Consider the following 22,497-nt stretch of genomic DNA (forward strand, 5'->3'; position numbering starts at 1 on the left):
TGATTCGCGAACTACGCACAAACTCAATGCAAAATTAGAATGAGGGTTAAGGGATTTGACCCATTTAATTAAATGGATTAAGTTAATGGTTTATTTATATAATCTTATACCTATGTTTCGACACGACCTAAAACCAACACACACAAACACGAATGGTCACTCTTAGTTTGGCTTACTCAAACCGCTCAAATAGGTGGATTTCAAACTATCCGAACACATGTTGGATCAACTAGATCTCATAGGCTGCCTTATTCCGAAGCAACCTTATGGGATCTAAATCAAACTTTACCTCCGGCTACGATTTATTGTTATGAGTCTTAGGACCAAATAAAGAGAGGGATACAGTAAGATTTTCCATTTTCTGCGCCAGTGAATTGAATGATGTGACAATGGCGTTCCCAAATGCTACTAGGATTGAGGAGGTGCTCTCTTGCACACAACGGAGCTGGCATTACTGCATCTTTTGCTGTTTTTGGATTTTGGAGTTTTGGCCCAGCACTCTCCCTAGCCGTCTCTACATTATTCCTGTTGTAGCCAACCCATTTTAACAACAAATATCCACACCAACTTTCAGGCAGTTCTTATTTATTTATATATCCACCTCATTTCAAAGTTCAAATCGATACTTGTATTGACATTTGCATTAATCAAAACTTGAACAGAGTTTCGGAATTATCTATGTGATCTGTCCTGATTTCAAACCTATGATACAACATCATCTTCTAAATCTTATTCACCATCCAAACTATTTCAAACATGGTTATATATGGGTTCACTTGAAAGGAGCACAAGAATTCCCAATGCAGAGACCGGTGGAGCTGTTGTAGGGAAACAAAGAAACAGGTCTTGTCGGTGGCAGCTCAGGAATCGGCCCCTCCATGCTCAGAAACTCCACCACCTCCTCCATACATGGCCTGCCTTTAGTCTCGTTTACTGTACAGAGCAACCCAATTTCCAAAACCCGAATTGCTTGCTTCAAGTTGAGCACCGAGCCCATTCTTCCATCCACCACCTTCACCTTCTCATCAATCTCATGCATCCTCCACGCAAAATCCAGCAAGTCCTTCTCTTTCTGATCCACCTCGGAATCCAACCTCCTCCGTCCGGCAATCACTTCCAACACAAAGACGCCAAATTCAAACACGTCGACCTTTTGACTCACTGCTGATTCGAATTGTCTTGAATCGGTCCCAGAGAGCACAAAGCCGAAATCACCCAAAACTGCCCGGAAACTAAGATCAAGAAAGACGCTACTCGTTTTCATATTCTTGTGGGATAACTGCTTAGAGTGCAAGAAACTAAGGGCGTCAGCCACATCTTTCACAGCCTTGAATCTCCTACTCCACGGAAGAACACCAACGCCAAACAACCATTTGTCGAGGCTTCCATTGGTAAAGAAGTCATACACAACCATGACTTCGCGATTATCTTGACACCAGCCTCTGATAGGCAACAAGTTCGGGTGACGAACCCGGCTCATGGCGCCAATTTCCTTCAATACTCGCCGCCGATCGAACCCCTGCGAGTTCAGAAACTGGGCTGAGAACCGCTTGACAGCCACTTGGCAGCCATTGGAAAGCTTTCCTCTATAGTAAACGGCTCTCGAGTCACTACCCAGTATTTCTAACTCACTAAAACACCTAGTTGCAGAGGAAATCTCAGAAATGGTGAAACGGCGAGGTTTATTAGGAGGCGTTGGCCGTTGTTTTATCTCTGGCAACACAACAATATTGTTTGATTCATCATGTCTTCGCTTACCGTTAAGGAACATACTGAGCATAACCACCAGAGCCAACGCCACCACAGCCACGAAAATCAAGAAGCTGCTTGGTGGTTCAGCACGAGCCTTCTTGGTAGTTTGATCAGTATCTTCCAGGATCTTACTCTCACATGTTTCCGTTGAAGGCATGCGGAGAAAAGCTTGGCTTGCGGACGTGAAGTTCCATGACAACACGTTGTGGATTTGGGTCAAGTTGCCTGTGGAAGCAGAGAAGCCTACGAACATGTATTCTTTCAGAAACGGCGAGAGATCAAGTGGCTCGGAGAAGACGGATTTTGTTGGGTAATCTTCGTCGTCTGATCCTAAACGAATGTCCATCCAACGGCGTGGACCATCGTAGGTGATCCAAGCTCTGTGAATCAGCCCATCCTTGAGGACTACACCAACGTCGGAGGCATTGAATGTTCTAGTGGAAATGATGCTGCCCAAGTTGATTCCCACATGGTTGTCATTCGGGTCTCTGAATCCGGGACTTTGATGCGTATCAAACTCAACAGCCACAGCTTTGTAGTTGTCCTCGCAAGCGTCGTTAAGCATGGCAAGCCACGGCCCGGACCGCCCCACAGTGAACTCGTCCGGGACAATGATGAAGGTAAGGCCACTACCGCCATGTCCGCCGCAGTCAGAACTCAGGTGGGTAGCATTGTTCAATTGAAAAGCAAAGGTTGTTTCGAAGGAGGCCGGGGTTTCGGTGTGCGGGTCAAGGAGGCGGATGGGAGAGGAGTAGAGGGCTCGCCCTGCTCGGTGTCTGAGATCAACTGCTTGCGCTTCATCAGGGATTTGGAGAGCACCCTTTTCATTTGAGAATTTGGCGCTGCCTAGGAGCTTAACATCTTGGACGATTCTGGGATTGTTGTTGAAGCTGAAATTCGGGAAAGATAGATGCTTTGTTACATTGATTACAGGTCCGCTAAGCCTCTTGTCACTAGCTGAACCAACAAAAACGGAGAATTCTTCTCTCAAAGCCAGGAGAATACCCAATAAGCATATCAACCAGAAGCCACGGCAGAAAACCATTTCTGAATTCTGAATAAAGGAGATTTCGTTGATTTTGTCGAAGAAGAAAGATATGTATGCCGGTGGCGGGTAATAGCGGTGGAAACGCTACCGAAAGATCTTGGGCAAGAATTTGGGCAAGTACTGGCTTTACGTGTGTGCGTGGCTAAATAAGAGCCCCTTTTTTTTAGGATAATGGTTATCATGAGCTCTTGTCTGTACGTATACGAGAAAACTACAAATTCCGACTTGTCCAAGATAATTAAAGTAGACAGTAGGCAGATGAAGAGGAATCCTATTGTCTGTCCTCACCGTGAAAGTTCAAGTGGGTGACGTTGTAAATGGTCCGTGGGGTACACAAAAGGTGGGTGCTACGTCGTCTTCATCTGACCCCCCAAGTTGGCTCTGTTGTGGGCCTTGTCCTTGTGGCACTCATGAGTACGACTTTGCCATGTTTAAGTAACCCGAACGAAACACAACGGACATCAAATCAAGATTTCTCCCTCTCATTATTTCATTGCAATCAATCTAAGCACCGAGCCAACCCCATGGACACCCCCATTCTTCCTATCTTTTTCATTTATAATAATTAACCACCCAAAACCAACGGACCAGACCAGACCAGACCAGGCATAAATTTCTCCCGCTTTGTCCATATTAGCCCTTCCATATCCCAATATCCAACATCAAATATTTCCTAGTTCGGATAAACTTTTTGCCAACACTTCACCAAATGAATGGTGTTATTTGACAGAGAAAGTAACAGAAGATAGTGCTTTTTACTATTTATTTACCTTTTCTTTTTTTTTTTCTTTTCTTTTTATCTTTTTTCACTTTTTCATATTTTTCGATAACAATCAAATGTCAAAACATTTTTACTTTTTCTTTTTTCTTTTTTCTTTTTTTTTTTTTTATATCATATCAACATTTTTTAGTTACTTTTCAAATAAAAAAATTCACCACAATAAATTTTTTTTTCACTTTTCTATATAAATCATTTTTACTTTATATTACATTATCACTTTTTACTAATTCTAAAATTAACACACTACTCTTCATCTATACAAACATTTGCCAAACATACCCAATAAACCAAACATTTCAGGTGAAACGGTAGGTGCAATTCATTTTTATTTTCATTTTCTAAGAAGTTACGAGATATTTCCGAACTTGATTTCAAAAATATTTCACAACTCATAGTTTCCCACACGTCTGTGATAATAAAAAGCGCAAATTATGAAATTCACAATCAAAACTTGGGACACATATATCAAACGTGAGAAAATTGTTACGGAAACTTTGTGAAAGTTCATGCATATATGAATAATTCACTTGCATGTTCATTCATTGGGTCGGGGACGTATCAATTAAGACGCCAAGGCTTGGTGGGGTTGGCTTCACACAGGTTAGTAATAGTAATGGTCAGGGAGATGCAAGAACTGAAGACAATGATTTCCATGAAACCATAACGCATTTGTTGGTGCTTGGTGGTAATGAATTTATCTTCTTTAGGATTAACTCATCCCCCCGGGTTCTTTTATCACACTCTTTCTTGGAGGCAGTTCCCACCAGCCTCTCTCGGTCAGTGGCTGGAACTAGGTTTCATTGGCAAGACCCCAAGCCTAGTTACTGACCCCGCTTCTCCTTGTACACCTCTCGGGTCTGGTGTCTTTTGTATCTCACCCAGTGCCCACCAAAAACAAAAACAGTAGCACATCCAGCATAGACTATCCACATTTGTGTGGTAGAATCTAAAGATATTGTCCCTGGATGAGCTTATGCACCAACGCTACCCACAGTGCAGCAATTCAACACTAAAATTATACTCCGATATATCAAACTTCCGAGAATCAACAAGAACAACAAAACAAAAACACCCATTTTAAAGCAAATATTGGGAGATATAAATAAAAGGTTGCATACGAAACAGTAACCCACCAAGATAATTTTTTAAAAAAAAACATGCACAACACAAAATTGGAGATCCAATTCCAAACAAGCTCATGAAATTGTTCATAAAGTTGTTGACAAAAAGAGAACTAACAAATACCATAAGAAAGGGAAGTAATGCCAAATCTAAGACAAATATTCCTGTTTCACCATCGATTACTCCTCACTACCAAGGATGGTTCCTCTCTCACTGACATAGATACCATCAAGGAACTTCCGGATATCTTTATTTTTAACGTGACATTTCTGTAAACCAAAAAAAGATTGCAGGTCAGCATGTGCAAGCGACATAATATTGAATTGATTGTACATGTGTGCGCGCGCGCGTGAGAGAGAGAGAGAGAGAGAGAGAGAGAGAGAGAGACCTGGTTTATCAAGGCAGCAGACCTAGAAACGAGTTCAACGTCATTCCCATCTAATACTAGCTCATCCTTGACCTTTTCAGAACGGAGAATGGTAACCCCATCAAGCATGTCCACTTTTCTTACCTGATGCAACCAACAAATGCAAAATTAATCAATTCCCATAACTTGAAGGTTCACTAAGTTGAACTTTAAATCCATGATCCAGTCCTTAGCCCTTAGAAACACTGCCACCAGTAATACATATAATATTAATTCATCAACCTTCCTTTAAGGTTTAACTCATGATATATTTATAGAGCTAACTATTACTTTAGACAAAATCAATATCTTCCCCACCCCCTCTCTTCCCCACTTGTGTTTTATGTGCAAACATGCAGGTATCGACACTTGCATGAGCACGTGCAAACCTTATGATTTTATACCCAAATGCAACATTGCACTTCCTTCTCTCAATTGTAGAGTAGAGACATTTAGCTATAACAAGCAGAATATCCAACGCCACTCTATCACTGACATGTTACAACTTAGTTATGGGTCATCCTGCTGAAGGCTGACAGAATTTTTATTTATTTATTTATTTTTTAAAAAAAGGAAACCCAGAACCTGAAAAATAATACGGGGATAAAATGACCACAATGTTAACCACCCAGCTCCAACACCAGAAAAACTAAACTACAGCAGCAAACTATGCATAATAATCCTCTAAAGCATACTAAATGGGTATTCAAAGTCAAAGAGTGGACCAACAGAAGGGACTGAAAACATAAATTTAGCCCAAAAAAGGAGTCTCTCGGAGTATACTCGCCAAACGGTACTCCACAGATACCAACTATAATTTACAACTTCAAAAATTAACAAGATAACCACACATCCTCACCTTTTGCAAGCATCAACTGATTTACGACCATAAATATATTTGTCATAAACACAAAATCAAATGTAAACCATAAATGATTACTACAATTCTACAAATATCCACAATTGGCTTTCCAATTTTATTCATCCACTTACACAATTTAATGGATCCTCAAGAATAAAAGAAACCCACAGTACTTCCTCGTATCAACCAGATATACTAAATAAACTGCTCATTTCCAAACCAAACAGCTATCGATTTCACACATCAAACAGCTATCAACATTAGACCGGAAACAAATGTAAATAAACACCAAAACTAAAAAGACTAAGAAGCCAATCACTAAAAACACTGTTATGAAGCAGGTAAAATGAAATCTACATTTTAGATCTACCAAAACATGAAAATCCATTCATATACTGTAACCAATCCCCACAAATCAAGCAACAATTCGTATTTAAACAAATCCCAGGAAAAAACAAACAGGTATCACCAGAAATCTTAATGATCCAAACCACGCACATGCCAAAGCCACAAAACAGAGCAGAACCCATTGAAAAGAGCCAAAAGGGTACCTTCTTTTCACCAAGAAAGTTACGGATCTCTATGGCCTTGTTCCCGTTGGTGATGCTGGCGTTGATAGGAAAGTGGGCGTACACGAACCTCATCTTGTAGCGGTAGCCCTTGGTGACGCCAGTGATAAGATTCTCGACGTGGCTGAGGGCGGTGCGGATCGCCGCAGATGTCTTCCTCGATCCAAACCAGGCCTCGACCTTGAGCTTGCGCTTGCCGGATTCCTCGTCGGTTATGAGCTGAAAATCAAGCTGTAGGTGCTTGAAGTTCCGGGTGAGCTTGCCGCGCGGGCCTTCCACCTCAATGATCTTGGCGTGGATCTTGATCTTCACGCCGTCGGGGATATCCATGGTGGCCGAGGAGAGAATGGTCTTCATCTTCTCGCTGTCTCTCTCTCTCCCTCTCTGAAGCGGCTCTGAGAAAATTTGGAGCAACCAAAAGCCCTAGCAAGAATAAGGTCTTATATATAGCTGTGACTGTCTAATTGTCTATGCAAAAACCTAAAACCCCTAAGGGACTTTATTAGAGCCCTAAAATGGCCGATGATGGGCCTGACTTTGTAAGGGTTTGTTGTGTATGGGCCCAACCCGGTTGGCTGAAATTGAACGCCCATTAGATGGACTTTCGCCAATCTTTTTAATTTTATTTATTATTATTTTTTAAAGTAATGCTAGATGCTATATTTATTAGGGTTAAATACTCCTATGGTCCCTGAGTTTTAGAAACTTTATTTTTTAGTCCATGAGTTTCAATTTGCATCATAGATGATATATCAGTTTTGGGAAATGACCAAATTAGTACCTCGGTTAACTTATCCGTCCAAAAACTAACGGTCCGTCACGTGTCAACCTCAGAAGTTGACACGTGGCACTATATAAAAAAATAAAAAATAAAAAATCTTTCAAAATTAATTAAAAAATTAAAAAAATCGAAAAAATTAAAAAAAAAAAAAAAAAAAAAGGGTGGCTCTTGGCCACCCCCATTTTGGCCAGGGAGGTGGCCGGCCGATCTGGGGTGGCAGATGGGATGGTTTGGCCACCCCCTGGACCAAAAAAAAAAAAAAAAAAAAAAAAAATTTGGGAAGATCGGCCGATCTGGGGGTGGCCGAACCACCCCATGCCCCAGACCGGCTGGCCACCTCCTTGGCCAAAATGGGGGTGGCCGGCCACCCCCATTGTGGCTAAAGCCACCCCCTTTTTTTTTTTCTTTTTTCTTTTTTTTTTTAATTTTTTCAATTTTTTTTCAATTTTTTAATTAATTTTTAAAGAATTTTTTTTTTATTTAGTGCTACGTGTAAACTTCTAAGGTTGACACGTGGCGGACCGTTAATTTTTGGACAGAGAAGTTAACCAAGGTACTACTTTGGTCATTTCTCAAAACTGATGTATCATCTATGATGCAAATTGAAACTCATGGACTAAAAAATAAAGTTTCCAAAACTCTGGGACCATAGGAGTATTTAACCCTATTTATTAATGTAACAGTTTTAACTAACCGTTAATTTTTTATAAAATAGAAACTAATCTAAGAGTTGTTTGGGACTTCCATATTAATATTATATGATAATTGCATGATAAAAAAAAAATGTGATTTTTAGAATTTTTTTTTTTTTTAGTAATGTTATGTTTCGCACTCATTTATCATAGATAAATATTATTTCATATTTTGTAGGATTTAATGATTAATTTGTAAAAAAAATATGGATCGAGATAAAATGAGAGTCGTACAATAAAAATATGAAATAGCATTTTTCTTTATCACACTCATATTAGGTTGATAGTATAGGTTATCCTCCAAAAGCATTAACAAAAAAAGAAAAAAACAAACAAAATATTCAAAACTAGTTTCACATTTATATCACATCAGAACACTTTTTTTTAAAAAAAATATATATATATATATATATATAATCTGAAAAGAGTAATGTTATTTAGTAGATTTCTATATAACTACTACACAACTGGGATGATGTAGCAGTAAAAATGAGTCATTGGTTCTTTTTTTAGAAATGTTATTTTGTATTCCATTGTCATTCTCTCATCCTTCTCCATTGATGTGTCATTGTCAATCTACCATTGAAGTTTTTTTTATATAATTAAAATTAATCTAAAGGTAAATTGAATATACCACGTCAACGAAGAATGATAGGAGAAGCTAGAACAAGGAAATACCAAATAGCACATCTCTTCTTCTTCTTTTTTGATATGTGCTATACATCTTTCTCTTATCGTTCTATGCTGACGTAACATTGTCGATCCACCTTTAGATCAATCTTAATTAAAAATGAAAAAAATCAATGATAAATTGACAATGTCACATCAGTAGAGAAATGTAGAGTAAGGACAAAAGAATATAAAGTATCAATTTTTTGGTTTTTTATAAGTGATGATATAATGGTTAATTTTCACTTTTACATCATCAAATCATATGACAGTCGTATAATAATTTACTAAATAAACATTACTTATCTAAAATGCTACGCTTTTAACAATCTAAACCCTTTTTTTTTTAAAAAAAAAAAAAAAAAAAAAGTTAACTAAAAAATATTCCACATCTTAAATATGTAAAAATTAGATTTTTTTTTTCTTTTTTTTTTAATATGTATTTTCCCAAAACAGAACCAATCTTAACTTTGGATTCGAAAATGTAGTTTATCCATCACGGAAGTAGAGAAAATCTTAAAAGTGAAATGCTAAAGCTTATTTTAGTGTGTTTTTTTTCATATCTTTCTATATAACATGAACTTAATTTTTTTTATTTTAAAATATTTCATTTCGTAAGTCACCTTTTGAGATAATTTTTTTTTATTAAATCAATGTTATCTAGAAAGACACCATAAAAATGCTAGAAGAACCTCTAGGATTTCTCTTCTTAAAAATAATAAAGCTGATCATAAATGTACCAGTTTTTCTCCAATGGAGGAAAAGACTTTCTTCTTTCTATTAAACAAATAATTATATTATAATAAATAATTGTTTTAGACTGTCTTCGCTATTAGACATTGTTATCCAATAATTGCTTTAGATTTTGCTTCCTTTTACAAGCAATTGAAAAACCCAAGTCCGGTATCAATCCATAATCGATGAGATAAACATCAACTTAGTTTTGAACTTTTGAAATACACTCCGATTCACGTCTTTCAATACTTATCCTATTAAGATAATAAAGGCAGATATTATAGGTGATTTTAAAAAATAAAAAATGAATTATAGCATTCCTCTTTGTGTGTTTGGATTGTTTACATAAAAGGGAAGGTAAGGTCCCTTCCTTATTATTATTTATTTATTTATGAATTCTTGTTCAAATTTAAAAAACATGGATATTGAGACAACTTTAAACGCTCAAGATAATGACCTACCTGATCCTATCCGCAGCAGCAATAAGTGTAGCAAAATAATGGAAGTTGAAGATGAACAGCCAAGCAAGATAATGGAAGCTACAAGTGAGACCCTTGAAAATAAAAATAAAAATAACTGTAAGCTAGAGATGAAACACTTGAGTACATGTAACTGTAAAGACTTTTCAAATTCTCTGTTGTAATTGTTTTCTATAAATTCAGGTACTCCTACCACAGTTATTTTGGGAAGCAAATCAAAACAAATCCTAGTCTAAAATTTTATTATGGTATCAGAGCAACCATACGACTAGCTGTCCTCTCTTATTATTTTTTTTTTCTCAACTTTTTCTTTGAGGCTTTCCTTCAAACACCTTCCTTGCTCTGTATCATGTCAACTACAGATTCCACAGCCACTTCCAATTCCACTTCTACAATGTCTCGTCTCTCTCTTCCTCTCATGAATAAATCCAATTTCTTTAAATTAACAAAAGACAATTAACTCGCCTGTTGGAATCGGGATTTTTGGGTTCTAAGTCCGATACCTCTTTGTTTATTTACAACAATGGTCGGTCTGTCATCTATTTTTTGATCTATGTTGACGATATCATAGTTACTGGACCCGACACTGAGGCTATCTCTCAACTTATTTGCAACTTTCAAAAGGACTTTGCCTTGAAAGATCGGGGACCTCTTCATTATTTTCTTGGAGTTGAAGCATTATTTGACAAACATGGATTGTTTCTTTCTCAACGCCGGTACATTACAGAATTGCTCAAGAAGACAAACATGCTTAATGCCAACGGGGTTTCATCCCCCATGTTTTCATCGGCATCTCTTTCTCAGTTCACGGGCGATGCTTTTTCAGATGAAACTCTATATAGGAGCGTTGTTGGCTCTATTCAATATCTTTCACTAACACGGCCTGACATTGCTTTTGCTGTAGGACGTGTTTGTCAGTTTATGCATTGCCTCACAATTCCTCATTGGAGTGCTGTCAAACGCATATTGCGTTATTTAAAACAAACAATACATCATTCCCTTTTGCTCAAAAGAAATTCATCATATCATCTTCAAGCCTTTTCTGATGCAGATTGTGTAGGTTGCCCAGATGATCGACGCTCTACTAGCGGATATTGCTTATTTCTAGGCAACAACCTTATTTCTTGGAGCTCCGGAAAGCAGAAAACTGTATCTCACTCAAGCGCTGAAGCAGAATACCGAGCTATTACTGACACCACTGCAGAATTAATATGGGTTCAGTCATTACTTCGTGAGCTTGGTATTTCTATTCCTCAAGCCCCAATACTCTAGTGTGATAACATTAGTGCCACCTACCTTACGACCAATCCTCTTTTCCATGCCCGAACTAAGCACATTTCCATCGATTACCACTTTGTGCGTGATCAAGTCTCTTCTCAGGCATTGAATGTTCATTTTATCTCTTCCAAGGATCAGTTAGCTGATACTCTTACCAAGCCATTACCAACATCCAAGTTCACATCTCTTAGAGACAACCTCCACGTCCGTGACCTCCCGTTGATGTTGAGGGGGCGTATTGAGACAATTTAAACACTCAAGATAATGACCCACCTGATCCTATCCGCAGCAGCATTAAGTGTAGCAAAATAATGGAAGTTGAAGATGAGCAGCTAGCCAAGCAAGATAAAGGAAGCTATAAGTGAGACCCTTGAAGATAAAAATAAAAATAATTGAAAGCTAGAGATAAAACGCTTGAGTACATGTAACTGTAAAGACTTTTCAAGTTCTCTGCTGTAATTGTTTTCTATAAATTCAGGTACTGCTACCATAGTTATTATGGGAAGCAAATCAAAACAAATCCTAGTCTAAAATTTCATTAATGGAATTGGTTTACTTTTGGAATTGCTCTCTTTAGACCACTTATCCACCACCATCTTGCCACCTCTCCTTGTCCCTAATTGGATTTATATCTCTTGGCTGAGTGATCCAACAAGTTCAAATGTTCAAGAAATATTTGTTTTTCTCAATTATTTTTTTTCAACAAATTCAACAAGTTCAAGAAACGTGCACTCCTTTTCAACTTCCACCTACAACGGACAGCGGCTCGGACGGCCGCCGAATGCATTCACTGATTATACAAGACCTTAACCCGCAAATCCCACTTACCTTCTTGAATAACATAATAATGTACGCATTTTCTTTTAAATTCCTCAAATCTCATATCAGAGGAAAACTTTGTTGATAACATAATATTAATGAAAAATTATACAAATCCATCTCTATACAAAACCAAGTTTCAATGGTGAATCTGAAAATGAGATGAGTAGGGAATAGATGTGTATAATTTCTCAATATTAATAGCCTCGCGACTATGTGTTTGAGAATAGAAAAAATACTATTTTTTTTTATTCTGTTCAATTCCCGTCTAACTCTATTCTCACATGTGGGTGCTATAGATCTAATGATAAATTTGAAAAAAAGTTGAGCAAGAAATGAATGAGAATAAGAAAAATTGGAGGTCTCTTGAAAAAAAAATTGTACTTTGTTGGTTACATGTGATAGAAATGTGATAAAGAACGGTTGTAAATTTCAAGCAAATTAATTGCACTATTATTAGGCGAGGGATCGCAGAGATTTACGTGAAAAAAGATATAAAAATTGAAGCTGAATAAGGGAGACATCGCAAGTACATGGGCTGTGTTTACGGCGTATAATACGTAGTTTTCAAACTTGCCCTTCTACCTCCTCCTATTGATTTTCAAAGGATAAGAAAAACTATGCCATGCATGCATCAAATTCCTCTTAGAAAATGTGATCAAAAGCATAGGTGGGCAGATATGCTCACCTAAAGTAAGGTCACTATTAATTCTAGGCACAGAAGGCTGAGATTCTATACGGGTTGAGAGATTTTTCGAGGCTCATGTGTTCTTTTTTGTGCCTCCCGGTAGTTAAGGAGGCCAATTTTTTTGACGTTTGTGCCAAGAATGTATAAGATCGTGTCATTCACTTAGCACAATCCCTCTTATTTTATGCTTATCCGCATTGATATGATTGTTTTAGGATTTATTGTTGGGTTGCTAACTCTTTTATGTTTATTCTGTTGTAATTTTCCCTCATATTTTTCCTAATTGTTTGCTTAAAAACTAAATAAAGATTAACTTTACATTTTATAAAATGCATAATTTTAAAAGTTAAACTGTAATTTAAAAAGTCGAATCACGATTTAATCAAATACTAACTACATTATTAAAATTCACATATATTTTCTGTGATTTGAAATCGAACCTTTTAAAAGGGTTGAACCGTATTAGAAAAGGAATCACAAGTGATAAAAAAGTTTAAGAAGTGAGTAGAGTGAAAAGGGGCAAAGTGGGTAAAAAGCAGGGCTGTGCTGTCGAGCAGAGGCATAGGTGCAACAATTATATAAACAGAGAGCAACGAAAAGGCGAAGCAGAGACATGGATGGCAGAGTGAGGGAGGGACACAGAAGAGAGAGTTTCCTGACGTCGATCACAAAAATATATAGCCATCTCCGACCCTTCGGATTTCCCAATGCCGTCCTTCATTTATTGCCTTTGTGGGGAATCTGATATATACTTCAACTCAGTCTCTCACCCGACTGCATCTTTTTAGTCCGGCCGGCCCACTTTTTGTATTTAACACAGACTACCGAGACAAACCAAACGCAGAGAGATCGATGGAAATGGGTATGGCGAAGAAATGGTTTGTGTGGTCACAGGTAGTGATGAGCATGTTAATGGTGCAGATTTTCGTAACGGGTCAGCAGCTGCTGTCGAGGGTGATACTGTCTGAGGGAACGTTCATTTTTGCACTCATGGCTTACCGTCACTTTGTTGCCGCCATTTGTGTTGCCCCTTTTGCTTTCTATTTCGAAAGGTACGTACTGGTATTGTGATCGATCTCTACGTTTTCTTGCCATTTTTGCTGCTGCACTGCTTGTTTTGAATGGCGGCCGTACGTGGTTGCAGGGGTAACGCAAAGAAGTTGAGCAGCTGGTCAGTTTGGTGCTGGCTTTTTCTTAGCGCCTTAACCGGGTAAGCCATCACATGCCTTTCGATATATATATATATATAAGAAGATCAATATGACAGCCATTTCCAATCCCTTTTGAGATTGAAAATGTTTGTGCATGCCTAACAACGTCTAATCAGTAGTGGAGTTAGGCATTATATTCGGAGGCCGTCTAGAGATATAGAGTTGTTTTAGACGCTATTATATATCAAAAACTTTTTTGGGTTAAAAATAGTGAAAATAGTGCACCTATACACGTATATACATAAATACTTTTATTTGTGCATTTAGTTAAAATAATTTAAGAAAACAATTTACAGACTTTAATTTGAATAAATTATGTATTACATTATTATCCAATCAATTGTGATAATGTGCTCTTTCTAAACGATATGGAGAATTAAGAGATTACTAGAAGAAAAAATTTCATTTAAATTAGCTAGGCTATATATACCATTACTCGTATATATTGATAGAACAATGGGGTCATGATCAAGTGCTTTTCTTTTTCTTTTTTATTTTATTTTTATTTCTAGGGTTTCGAATACTACTAGATTTATATTTAATAAGCTAAGGCTCCGCCACTACTCATTAATTGATTATATATATATATATATATATATATATATATATATATATATATATATATATATATATATATATATATATGCTACCATTAATGTTTACTTATTGAAGAATGGGCTATGTAATGAATGAACTCAGAATATACATACAAGAATATTGTAGCAAGTGCAGACAAATTTGAAGGGAGTACATCGATGCTTCCTTTTCATGTTCATTAAATTTAGGGGAAATTCTAAATTAACCACCCTCAACTTTCATTACTTTTGTAATTTTTTCTCGAAATTTAAAAACTATTAATTTAATGTATCGAACTTTAAAATTTGCAACATCACCCATCCGTTAGGATTTTTCATTAATTCCTGACAGATGGGTGAGAAATTTTCGAAATACTATTATTTTTTTTAAAACAAAATTAATTATAATTTAATGGTAATTTTATAATTTTATAAAGTTTATAGTGGTATAAGAGTCATTTTACCATTTGACCGTCTGATTTAATCCTAAATCCTAACGGGAGGGATGAGATTGCAAAAAATTAAAAGTTCGATGCACTAAATTGAGAGTTTTTGAATTTTGAAGGAAATATTGTAAAAATAATGGAAGTTCAAGGGTTAAGTGAAATTGCTCCTTAAATTTATGAAGATTATTATATGCTAGCTAGTGCAATGAGACTTGATCTGTTGTTCTTAGGGTGGTGAATCTGGTGATGAGAGCAGTGTAATACTGAATATGCATGGAAGAACCTATACCAAAAATAAAATCAAAGAGAAAAAGAAATGGAGAAGATCCATTTCCGTTCAGTAGATGTTGAGTTCAATATTCTATTAATTAGTCTTAGCAATTTGATTTCAGTTTATTTCTAAGCATGGTAAGAAGCTTTGATTATTATTTTCTAAGTATTTTTAGGGTTTTTATTATTATTATTATTATTATTATTATTATAAGTTTTTTACAAACTGATGTGTCAGTTCATGTGACTCGTTTTAAATTAACCACTAAACAATTAAATTTACATATTAAATTTTATGCTTAATTTTTTCATCATAAAAAATTTGACTTGTACATTTTTAAAAAAATAATAATAAAAAAATAAAATTAATTAGTGATCAACGAGACTGATTGAGAAAGTCACCCTACATTTCAAAGGCCGCTTGTGCCTGCATGTGTGCTGTGAATTTGAAGCTCAACTAAATCAAGTTTTTTTTAAAAAAAGGCCTACACAAATTTAACCCTATTGATATGCATGGCCCGGTCCAACTCATGGGTACGTATTCCTTCGTTCTTTCGTTTCTTTTCTCTCTCTCTCTTTTTTTTTTTTCTTTTTTTTTTTTGGTCTTTTCCTTAGGCGATTGGCCAAGAATTATTGAATCAGGTAATTTATTTGGCTCATTTCTAATTTTTTTTTGATACTGTACCAACTGTACTAGGGATACTGACCTCAATTGAGAAAATTACTTCTTCTTTTTCCCTTGATTCTTCAAAAATTACAGGATATCGGTGGCTATGGGATTGTTCTATCTTGGTCTCCGAGACACTACAGCTACATATGCTACCAACTTCCTCAGCTTAATTCCAATAGTTACCTTTGTCTTGTCTGCAATCACAGGGTATATATATATATATATTATACTGATCAGTAAAACTCATTGTATGTAGCAATATAACTAAGCTTTTGTTTCATCTCTTAATGGTTTGTAGAGTTGAGAAACTGGGGCTGCATGCATTGGCAGGCAAATTAAAGGCACTGGGGGCAATTCTTTGCGTAGCAGGAGCACTGACTACCAGTCTCTACAAAGGAAAAGCTTTCCATCTCGGTCATCACGGCCTTCACCCCACTGCTGCATTGGAGACATCTATGCCCCATTGGGGTCGCGGCACTTTCATGCTGCTTGGCAGTTGCTTGTCCTACGCTACCTGGTACATAGTTCAAGTATGCATCCCACTGCAATCAATTTATTATATTCTAGTGACCGAAAATGCTCGGGATATTACAGATTTTTTGTTCACATACACACTTTGCAAACTAACATGGCAGATCCCTGTCAGAATTCTTTCTGGTGTACAACGTTCGATGTTGATTTTAAAAGATTGACTTTGCCATATGTATGTGTATATCTATTTTTGCAAACAGGTTAAGGTTCTCAAAGTTTTCCCATCAAAATACTGGGCAACAATGTTAATATGTATCATAGCATCAATGCAATCACTGGTAATAGGTTTATGCTTTGATAGACGCAAGGCTTCGTGGAGATTAGGGTGGAATCTGCAACTAGTTACCATATTTTACTCGGTAAAAACCAAATGAATCTGTGTCAACTTTGATGCAAGCATACATATGAGTACGTACTCCTTAGATCTGTGTAATGAATTCCTTTTATATATATATAGGGAGCACTTGCCACTGCTGCAACTTTCTGCTTGATTGTGTGGGCAATTACAATCCGAGGCCCCACTTATCCCCCAATGTTCAACCCTCTGTCACTGGTTTTTGTGGCCTTCTCAGAAGCTCTCATACTCGGTGTAGATATCAGACTCGGAACGTATGGGTCGTTTTCCTTTAGTACGAGGGCTTGTTTGTTAATGCTTTTTAGATATATATTTTTTTTGCTATGTAATATAAAGGTAAAAATAGTTCGGAGTGTTTATGTGCTGAGTTATTTGTTAATAATTTTACTTTTTTACTGAAAAGCATTAGAAAACGAGGCGGTAATTAACCTTTTAACAAGTTTAATGCATCCTACCTCACTTTGTTTGAATTGATATTGCAGCTTGCTAGGCATGGTTATGATTATTGTTGGGTTGTACTCCTTTTTGTACGGCAAGAAAAAGGAGATGGAAGTCCTGCGTCGGACCAAAAATGATGCAGCTGAAGTAGTTGCTTCAACAACTCGAGAAACTGCAGGTGTGCAGTCGAGGGTGGCTGCATGCTAGAACTACTCAATTCAGTGAGTTGTCAAGACCAGTGTAAGGATGCCAATATTTTTCTGCTCAATCAAAATCATCACTGAACAAATTTTGACCCTATGATCAGTTAACTGTTTCCAAATTAAATGAAGGATTTCAATTAATTTGCACAAGAATCATAGCAGAAGTAGCAATGTCAATAGGGAGATATACTATCGTTTTATGGTTTTTGGAAAGGTACAAATGTAAAATGAAAACCATATCATTTCCTCTTCTTCCTTCAACAATAGTGTAGACAAGCAGGAATAATCAGAGACTTGGTAACCGAGCTGATGAGAATATAAAGGTACAGAAGAATTTTCCATATATATGAACTGATCAGATCGAAGTCGGTTCAAGCATTTTTTTCAAAAGAAGAACACACACTGAGAAATGCATCTCTAATAATCCCATGAACCTCTGATGAGTTGAGAGCAATGTAACAGTAAACTAACTCCTCTATATCATTCCAATCACAAACACCCACATCCTGAATAATCTCTAAAATTGATTCCCTCATATCAGTAAATGGATCTGTAGAGTACTTAACTGCGCAGATACTACCTGCAAAAACACCACAAACATCATCAGGCAAGCTAGCTGCAAAGCTGACTCTGTTATTCCACATCTGTGGATTTCTCTTCTTTCGCTTCTTGTTGAGCACCTCCCCGGCATCCATGGCTTCTACAAAACAGTCCGTGTTAAATGGGCATGCACCAGTTATGTGAGTTGATGAATGGCGTATGAATCTGATGAGCGCGAGGACAGGACGGCATGGGTTTCCATGTTTGAAGATGTTGTCAGGAAAAAGAATTGAATAGCTGAAATAGCAGTAATTAATGTGAAGCTAACAAGCGATTATAAGCCATGAATGCAACCTAGCTGGCCTGCTTCCTGCAAGTGGACGTGGACGTGGGTGTCATATGAAATTTCTTGTGAAGGTGTTAAAGGACTCAAAGTTTCATTTATGGATCAGTACTAGCTCCTTCAAAATCAACTCGAGCATAAGCAATGCCCACATAATTGGGGTAGGAGTCATTACCACTAATAAATAGATTTCAATTCTCTTAGGCAGCTGTGGTATTTCAAATTCAAATTCTGCAGTGGGAAAAAAATAGTCTTCACTGTAAATTGAATAAAAATAAATAAATTTGAGCCAACTTTTAGAGCATCTCCAATAGCATCTCCATGACTCCATCCATTTTGCTACAGTGCAGCACCTTTCAGTCTCTATCTTTTTTTTTTTTTAAAGAAAAATTATTTTCTCTCCCCTCTTTCTCCCTCTATCTCCCTCAAATTTCATAATAAAAAATACATTGAAAAATAATATTTAAAGAAAGTAGATAGTGGGATAAATAATCTCTTGAAATTTGTATTGAAAAACTAGTAGCTAAAATAAAAAAATAAAAAGTATATTTTGAGTAGCTAAAATAACCATTACTATTGAAGATGCTCTAAAACCTTATTGCTTGAACCTGAGCAATTGCTACATTTAGCCACGATATATGGGCAAGGGCAGTCCATTTTTTCATAAGATAAATGTAAAATTAATCATTGTAATTGCACTGATTTATAATTAGTTTCGTATTGTATAATAGTTGGCTAGCTAACAAGTTATTGTGGTAATCAAACAAAAAAATAAATAAAATAAATAGGTCAACACACCTAACTTCTGTCCAATTTTATGACGGGACTTGTCAAATGCCGTGTCAACACCAATCATAATATGCCATGTGTCATCTAGAATTAAAAAAATATAAATATAAATACAACAATTGAAAAAAAAAACCTTAAAAGGTGGTCGAGCGACTCCCAAATACCTTAATGGGGTGGCTGGAACCACCCCTGTTCATTAGAGGTGGCTCGGTCATCCCCAAATATGCTCAAAGGATGTGGTCGAACCATCCCCTATGGCCATTGGGAGTGACTTGACCACCCGCTCTATTATTATCTTTTTTTTTTTTTTAAAAAAAAAAAAACAAATATTTTTATATTTTGTATTGTGAATGACATGTGTCCTAATATGATTAGTGTTAATATGACATTTAACGGTTTTCATAAAAAAAAAATGGACCCAAGTTGGGTGTATGAACCTATTTGTATTTTTTTTTTTTGGCTTACCGCATGAAACTGTTAGCTTTTATACGACACGGAGCTAATTGCAAATTAGTGCAACTGTAGGAGATTAACTTTCTAGGGTCTCACCACTTAATTTTCTAAAGCCACATGGTATATATTATTATGTTGTTATGATACTATTAGTAAATATACAATGAAATTTCTTTAAAATCATTTATAAAGCTTAGGCTTCAGACTTTTCACATGTAGTATCACCAAATAAAAAGATGAATTAGTGCTCATAATCTACCCGCTTAATGTTAGAATATATTGTGAAATTTAATATTATGGAATTTGATTTCAGCATTGATCTTAAATTGAGAAGTAATTCTTCTTTCTATTATGTGACTAATTTTTGAGATCTCACATCCTAAAAGTGAAGTCATTTTTAAAATGATTAATTGTAAAATAACATCGTTATTCGTTATAAAACATTTTGTAGGTTTATTCAATCAATCATACAAACATAGAAAAAGTTGGTTGATCAGTTGCAAAACCAACGGCCTTCGGCTTTTGGTTGGTCTCAGGTTAACTCAGGCCGACTATTCTAAATACAACGTGAAACCTACTCCGGTCGTTTTGGTAGTTTTGAGAATCTTGTTAGGTGAATAGTCAAATCATGTCGCTCTTTTTGTTTTTTATTTTTTTATTATTATTATTTTCAAACCAATTTCTTTATCAGTCTATTAATTTAAAATGTGACCTTAAAATACGTAATAAATAAGCGTGAAAATCATATATTCTAAGGACTGATATTTGACTAAACTAAAAAAATAAATAAATTATAGTTCTAAATAATGTTGCAATGCACGAAGCAACATGATCACTTAAATTAACTAATTGAGGGACTTGATATTAACCAAGGAAATAAAAGTTATCAGCAAAATTACATAAATTGGAGTGTCACTTGCACCTATTATATATTGTATCAATTCGTTCATTTTTTATTTTTATTTAAAAAAAATGAAAAAGAAAAAGAAAAAGCAGGCAATCAAGATGAATAAATATTAGAATTGGACGTGTGTTCAACAACCTCCAAGAGGTAGCATGGGTTTGTTCTCTCTTGTTCTTTTTGGCCTATACAAAACCAGCATCAATAGCCCCAGATGTTCCTTTGTCTCTTGGCTCTCAGGCCCCAGGACTTTGGTAGATCCTACTTTATCATTTAAATTAACATGAAACCAAATCTTATATCTTTTATTATTACTTTTGGCAGAGTTACAATTGTGCACTTTTCTTTTTTTTAAGAACTCCATCAGATTAATCTATTAGCCTATGTTAAACCATGCTTTTCTTTATTTGTTTATTACTAATTGCCATACTGCCTTCCTTTCCCCCCCTCCCACAAAAAAAAAAAAAAAGAAGAGATAAAGCCAATCCTTAGAACAGATTGAAATAAGTCAAATAAATGATTCTGCCCATCAAACAACCAGAGACCACCAAAAAAATCGGGTTAAAGTAGGCAAAATTTTAAAAACGGAATAAACTACAAACCAACGGGAGTCGGAAAAGAACATGATCGTCTCGAGACCTTTCAACTCTATCTAAATTTTCAATGCACGCAAGACACACAGACACGAGACATGATCACAACTCTTGAAATATTCTTTGATCATATCTAAATCTTTGCTGAATAGTTAAATGTATTATAATTTTTATTATATATCTCTTACAGATTAATATGCCAATTTGCATGTCATTTATTTACGTCAATCATGAACCATCACATCAGCTTGAATTCTAGGCCAAATAAAACCATGTGCTATAGTGTCCTGTTAGATTTCAAACGGCTTTGGATAAGTGTTTGTGAGCAGTTTAGAAGGTAAGAATCACGTCACACATGAATTGAAAGCTGAAAGCAACACCCGCACGTCTCATTAACCACTCATTGCTCATCTTCAATCTAAATTAATTCCTCCTCACATGCTTCCTCACTCTTCCATGTATTTGATTTGATTTTTTTTTTTTCTTTTATAAACTAATATTTGTTGAGTAATGTAACCTTTTATAAACTAACGTAACTGACTAACAGTTTACATGAATGTCACGTGAGTCATGACATAATATAAATATAAAAGTTCATTAAGAAAGTTTGACAAATAAATTTGTCGTTTAGTAATCATCAACCGGCGTGATAGATGTCATTTGCTCAATTTGTACGGATTTTATAATAAATCCAGCATTTTATTGTCAACACTCATTTTATAATTTAAGGATTTAGTTTAGATGCAGTAAAAGATTTATATTTTAATTTACTTTTTTTTTTTTTTCTTTCTCAAAGAATACTTAAAACTTATTATGAACTCCTTAAAAACTACCATAGTGTTGGTTGGTGCTGTAATTTCTTTTTTTTACAGAGTCTAAGCCAAATAGATAATTAAAGTAACTATTTGTCTTAATTAATCAATCTTCGAGCTATTTTTCTTAATTTAAACAAGTCAAATGTGACCCCATAACTCCATGATTACACATATTCATGTCTCCCACCACACTTGAATAGTCACTTCTCTTTGTGTCACATCCAACCTTAATCTTCGGTTTCTTCGCTTTTTGTGGTTAAGTCCCACCTTAAAATCTATCCCTAAAATATAAATGTAGAAACTTTGATGACATATTGATTGCCACTCACTATCATTTTTATTATAAAATTAAGACTAATTTACTCTCAATATTTAATATTTTATAAAATGTTATTTCAATTTGTAAAAAATTATAGGTAAAAGCTATAATCTTCCAACATTTTTCTTGCATTTTTATGCTTAACTTTATTATAGTTTGAGTCCTGCTATTTATTAGACTGTCATATAATTGAAATGACATAATAATAAAAATTAAATTTTGATCTTTTTATTTATTTATTTTCAAATATTAATTTAATAATTAATTTCATTGCTACGTCATTAAATTATAAATTTTGCATTGGAGAATTAAGAGGAGAAAACACGTGGCCGATCGGTTCGTGTCGAGACCAGATTGGTTTAGA

At 35.7% G+C, this 22,497-nt stretch overlaps 4 protein-coding genes across 4 annotated transcripts; 2 read left to right on the forward strand and 2 right to left on the reverse strand.

Moving 5' to 3' along the window:
* Positions 1-557: 557 nt before the first annotated feature.
* On the reverse strand, positions 558-2,981 carry LOC133856307 (L-type lectin-domain containing receptor kinase VIII.2-like). The gene has a single exon (XM_062291481.1). It carries the CDS (start codon positions 2,795-2,797, stop codon positions 773-775), a length of 2,025 nt encoding a protein of 674 aa, XP_062147465.1. The 5' UTR covers positions 2,798-2,981; the 3' UTR covers positions 558-772.
* Positions 2,982-4,706: 1,725 nt separating this feature from the next.
* On the reverse strand, positions 4,707-6,979 carry LOC133856339 (large ribosomal subunit protein uL6-like). Its single transcript, XM_062291483.1, has 3 exons — positions 6,523-6,979; positions 5,092-5,214; positions 4,707-4,972 (listed from the first exon to the last, which is right to left on the reverse strand). Exons 1-3 carry the CDS (start codon positions 6,895-6,897, stop codon positions 4,883-4,885), a joined length of 588 nt encoding a protein of 195 aa, XP_062147467.1. The 5' UTR covers positions 6,898-6,979; the 3' UTR covers positions 4,707-4,882.
* Positions 6,980-9,835: 2,856 nt separating this feature from the next.
* LOC133861247 (uncharacterized mitochondrial protein AtMg00810-like) lies at positions 9,836-11,168 on the forward strand. Its single transcript, XM_062296990.1, has 2 exons — positions 9,836-9,962; positions 10,468-11,168. The coding sequence occupies exons 1-2, from the start codon at positions 9,836-9,838 to the stop codon at positions 11,166-11,168; spliced, it is 828 nt and encodes a 275-aa protein (XP_062152974.1).
* A 2,374-nt stretch (positions 11,169-13,542) lies between these two features.
* LOC133861257 (WAT1-related protein At5g64700-like) lies at positions 13,543-17,384 on the forward strand. The gene is made up of 7 exons (XM_062297002.1): positions 13,543-13,743; positions 13,839-13,891; positions 15,944-16,060; positions 16,152-16,383; positions 16,585-16,743; positions 16,842-16,993; positions 17,222-17,384. The coding sequence occupies exons 1-7, from the start codon at positions 13,546-13,548 to the stop codon at positions 17,382-17,384; spliced, it is 1,074 nt and encodes a 357-aa protein (XP_062152986.1). The 5' UTR covers positions 13,543-13,545.
* Positions 17,385-22,497: the final 5,113 nt, after the last annotated feature.

The sequence above is a fragment of the Alnus glutinosa genome, chromosome 1 (assembly GCF_958979055.1).
Source record: "Alnus glutinosa chromosome 1, dhAlnGlut1.1, whole genome shotgun sequence".
NCBI classification, from domain to species: domain Eukaryota; kingdom Viridiplantae; phylum Streptophyta; class Magnoliopsida; order Fagales; family Betulaceae; genus Alnus; species Alnus glutinosa.

What these genes read in the sequence shown, in the direction of transcription:
- LOC133861257 (XM_062297002.1), top strand. Translation starts at nt 13,546, where the DNA reads ATGGCGAAGAAATGGTTTGTGTGGTCACAGGTAGTGATGAGCATGTTA. An exon ending in TTTCTTAGCGCCTTAACCGG is followed by an intron (nt 13,892 to 15,943) that starts GTAAGCCATCAC and finishes CAAAAATTACAG; the next exon opens with GATATCGGTGGCTATGGGAT. An exon ending in GTAGATATCAGACTCGGAAC is followed by an intron (nt 16,994 to 17,221) that starts GTATGGGTCGTT and finishes TTGATATTGCAG; the next exon opens with CTTGCTAGGCATGGTTATGA.
- LOC133861247 (XM_062296990.1), top strand. Translation starts at nt 9,836, where the DNA reads ATGGATATTGAGACAACTTTAAACGCTCAAGATAATGACCTACCTGAT. An exon ending in CAAGATAATGGAAGCTACAA is followed by an intron (nt 9,963 to 10,467) that starts GTGAGACCCTTG and finishes ACGATATCATAG; the next exon opens with TTACTGGACCCGACACTGAG.
- LOC133856307 (XM_062291481.1), bottom strand. Translation starts at nt 2,797, where the DNA reads ATGGTTTTCTGCCGTGGCTTCTGGTTGATATGCTTATTGGGTATTCTC.
- LOC133856339 (XM_062291483.1), bottom strand. Translation starts at nt 6,897, where the DNA reads ATGAAGACCATTCTCTCCTCGGCCACCATGGATATCCCCGACGGCGTG. An exon ending in ACTTTCTTGGTGAAAAGAAG is followed by an intron (nt 5,215 to 6,522) that starts GTACCCTTTTGG and finishes TGGTTGCATCAG; the next exon opens with GTAAGAAAAGTGGACATGCT. An exon ending in CTGCTGCCTTGATAAACCAG is followed by an intron (nt 4,973 to 5,091) that starts GTCTCTCTCTCT and finishes TTTGGTTTACAG; the next exon opens with AAATGTCACGTTAAAAATAA.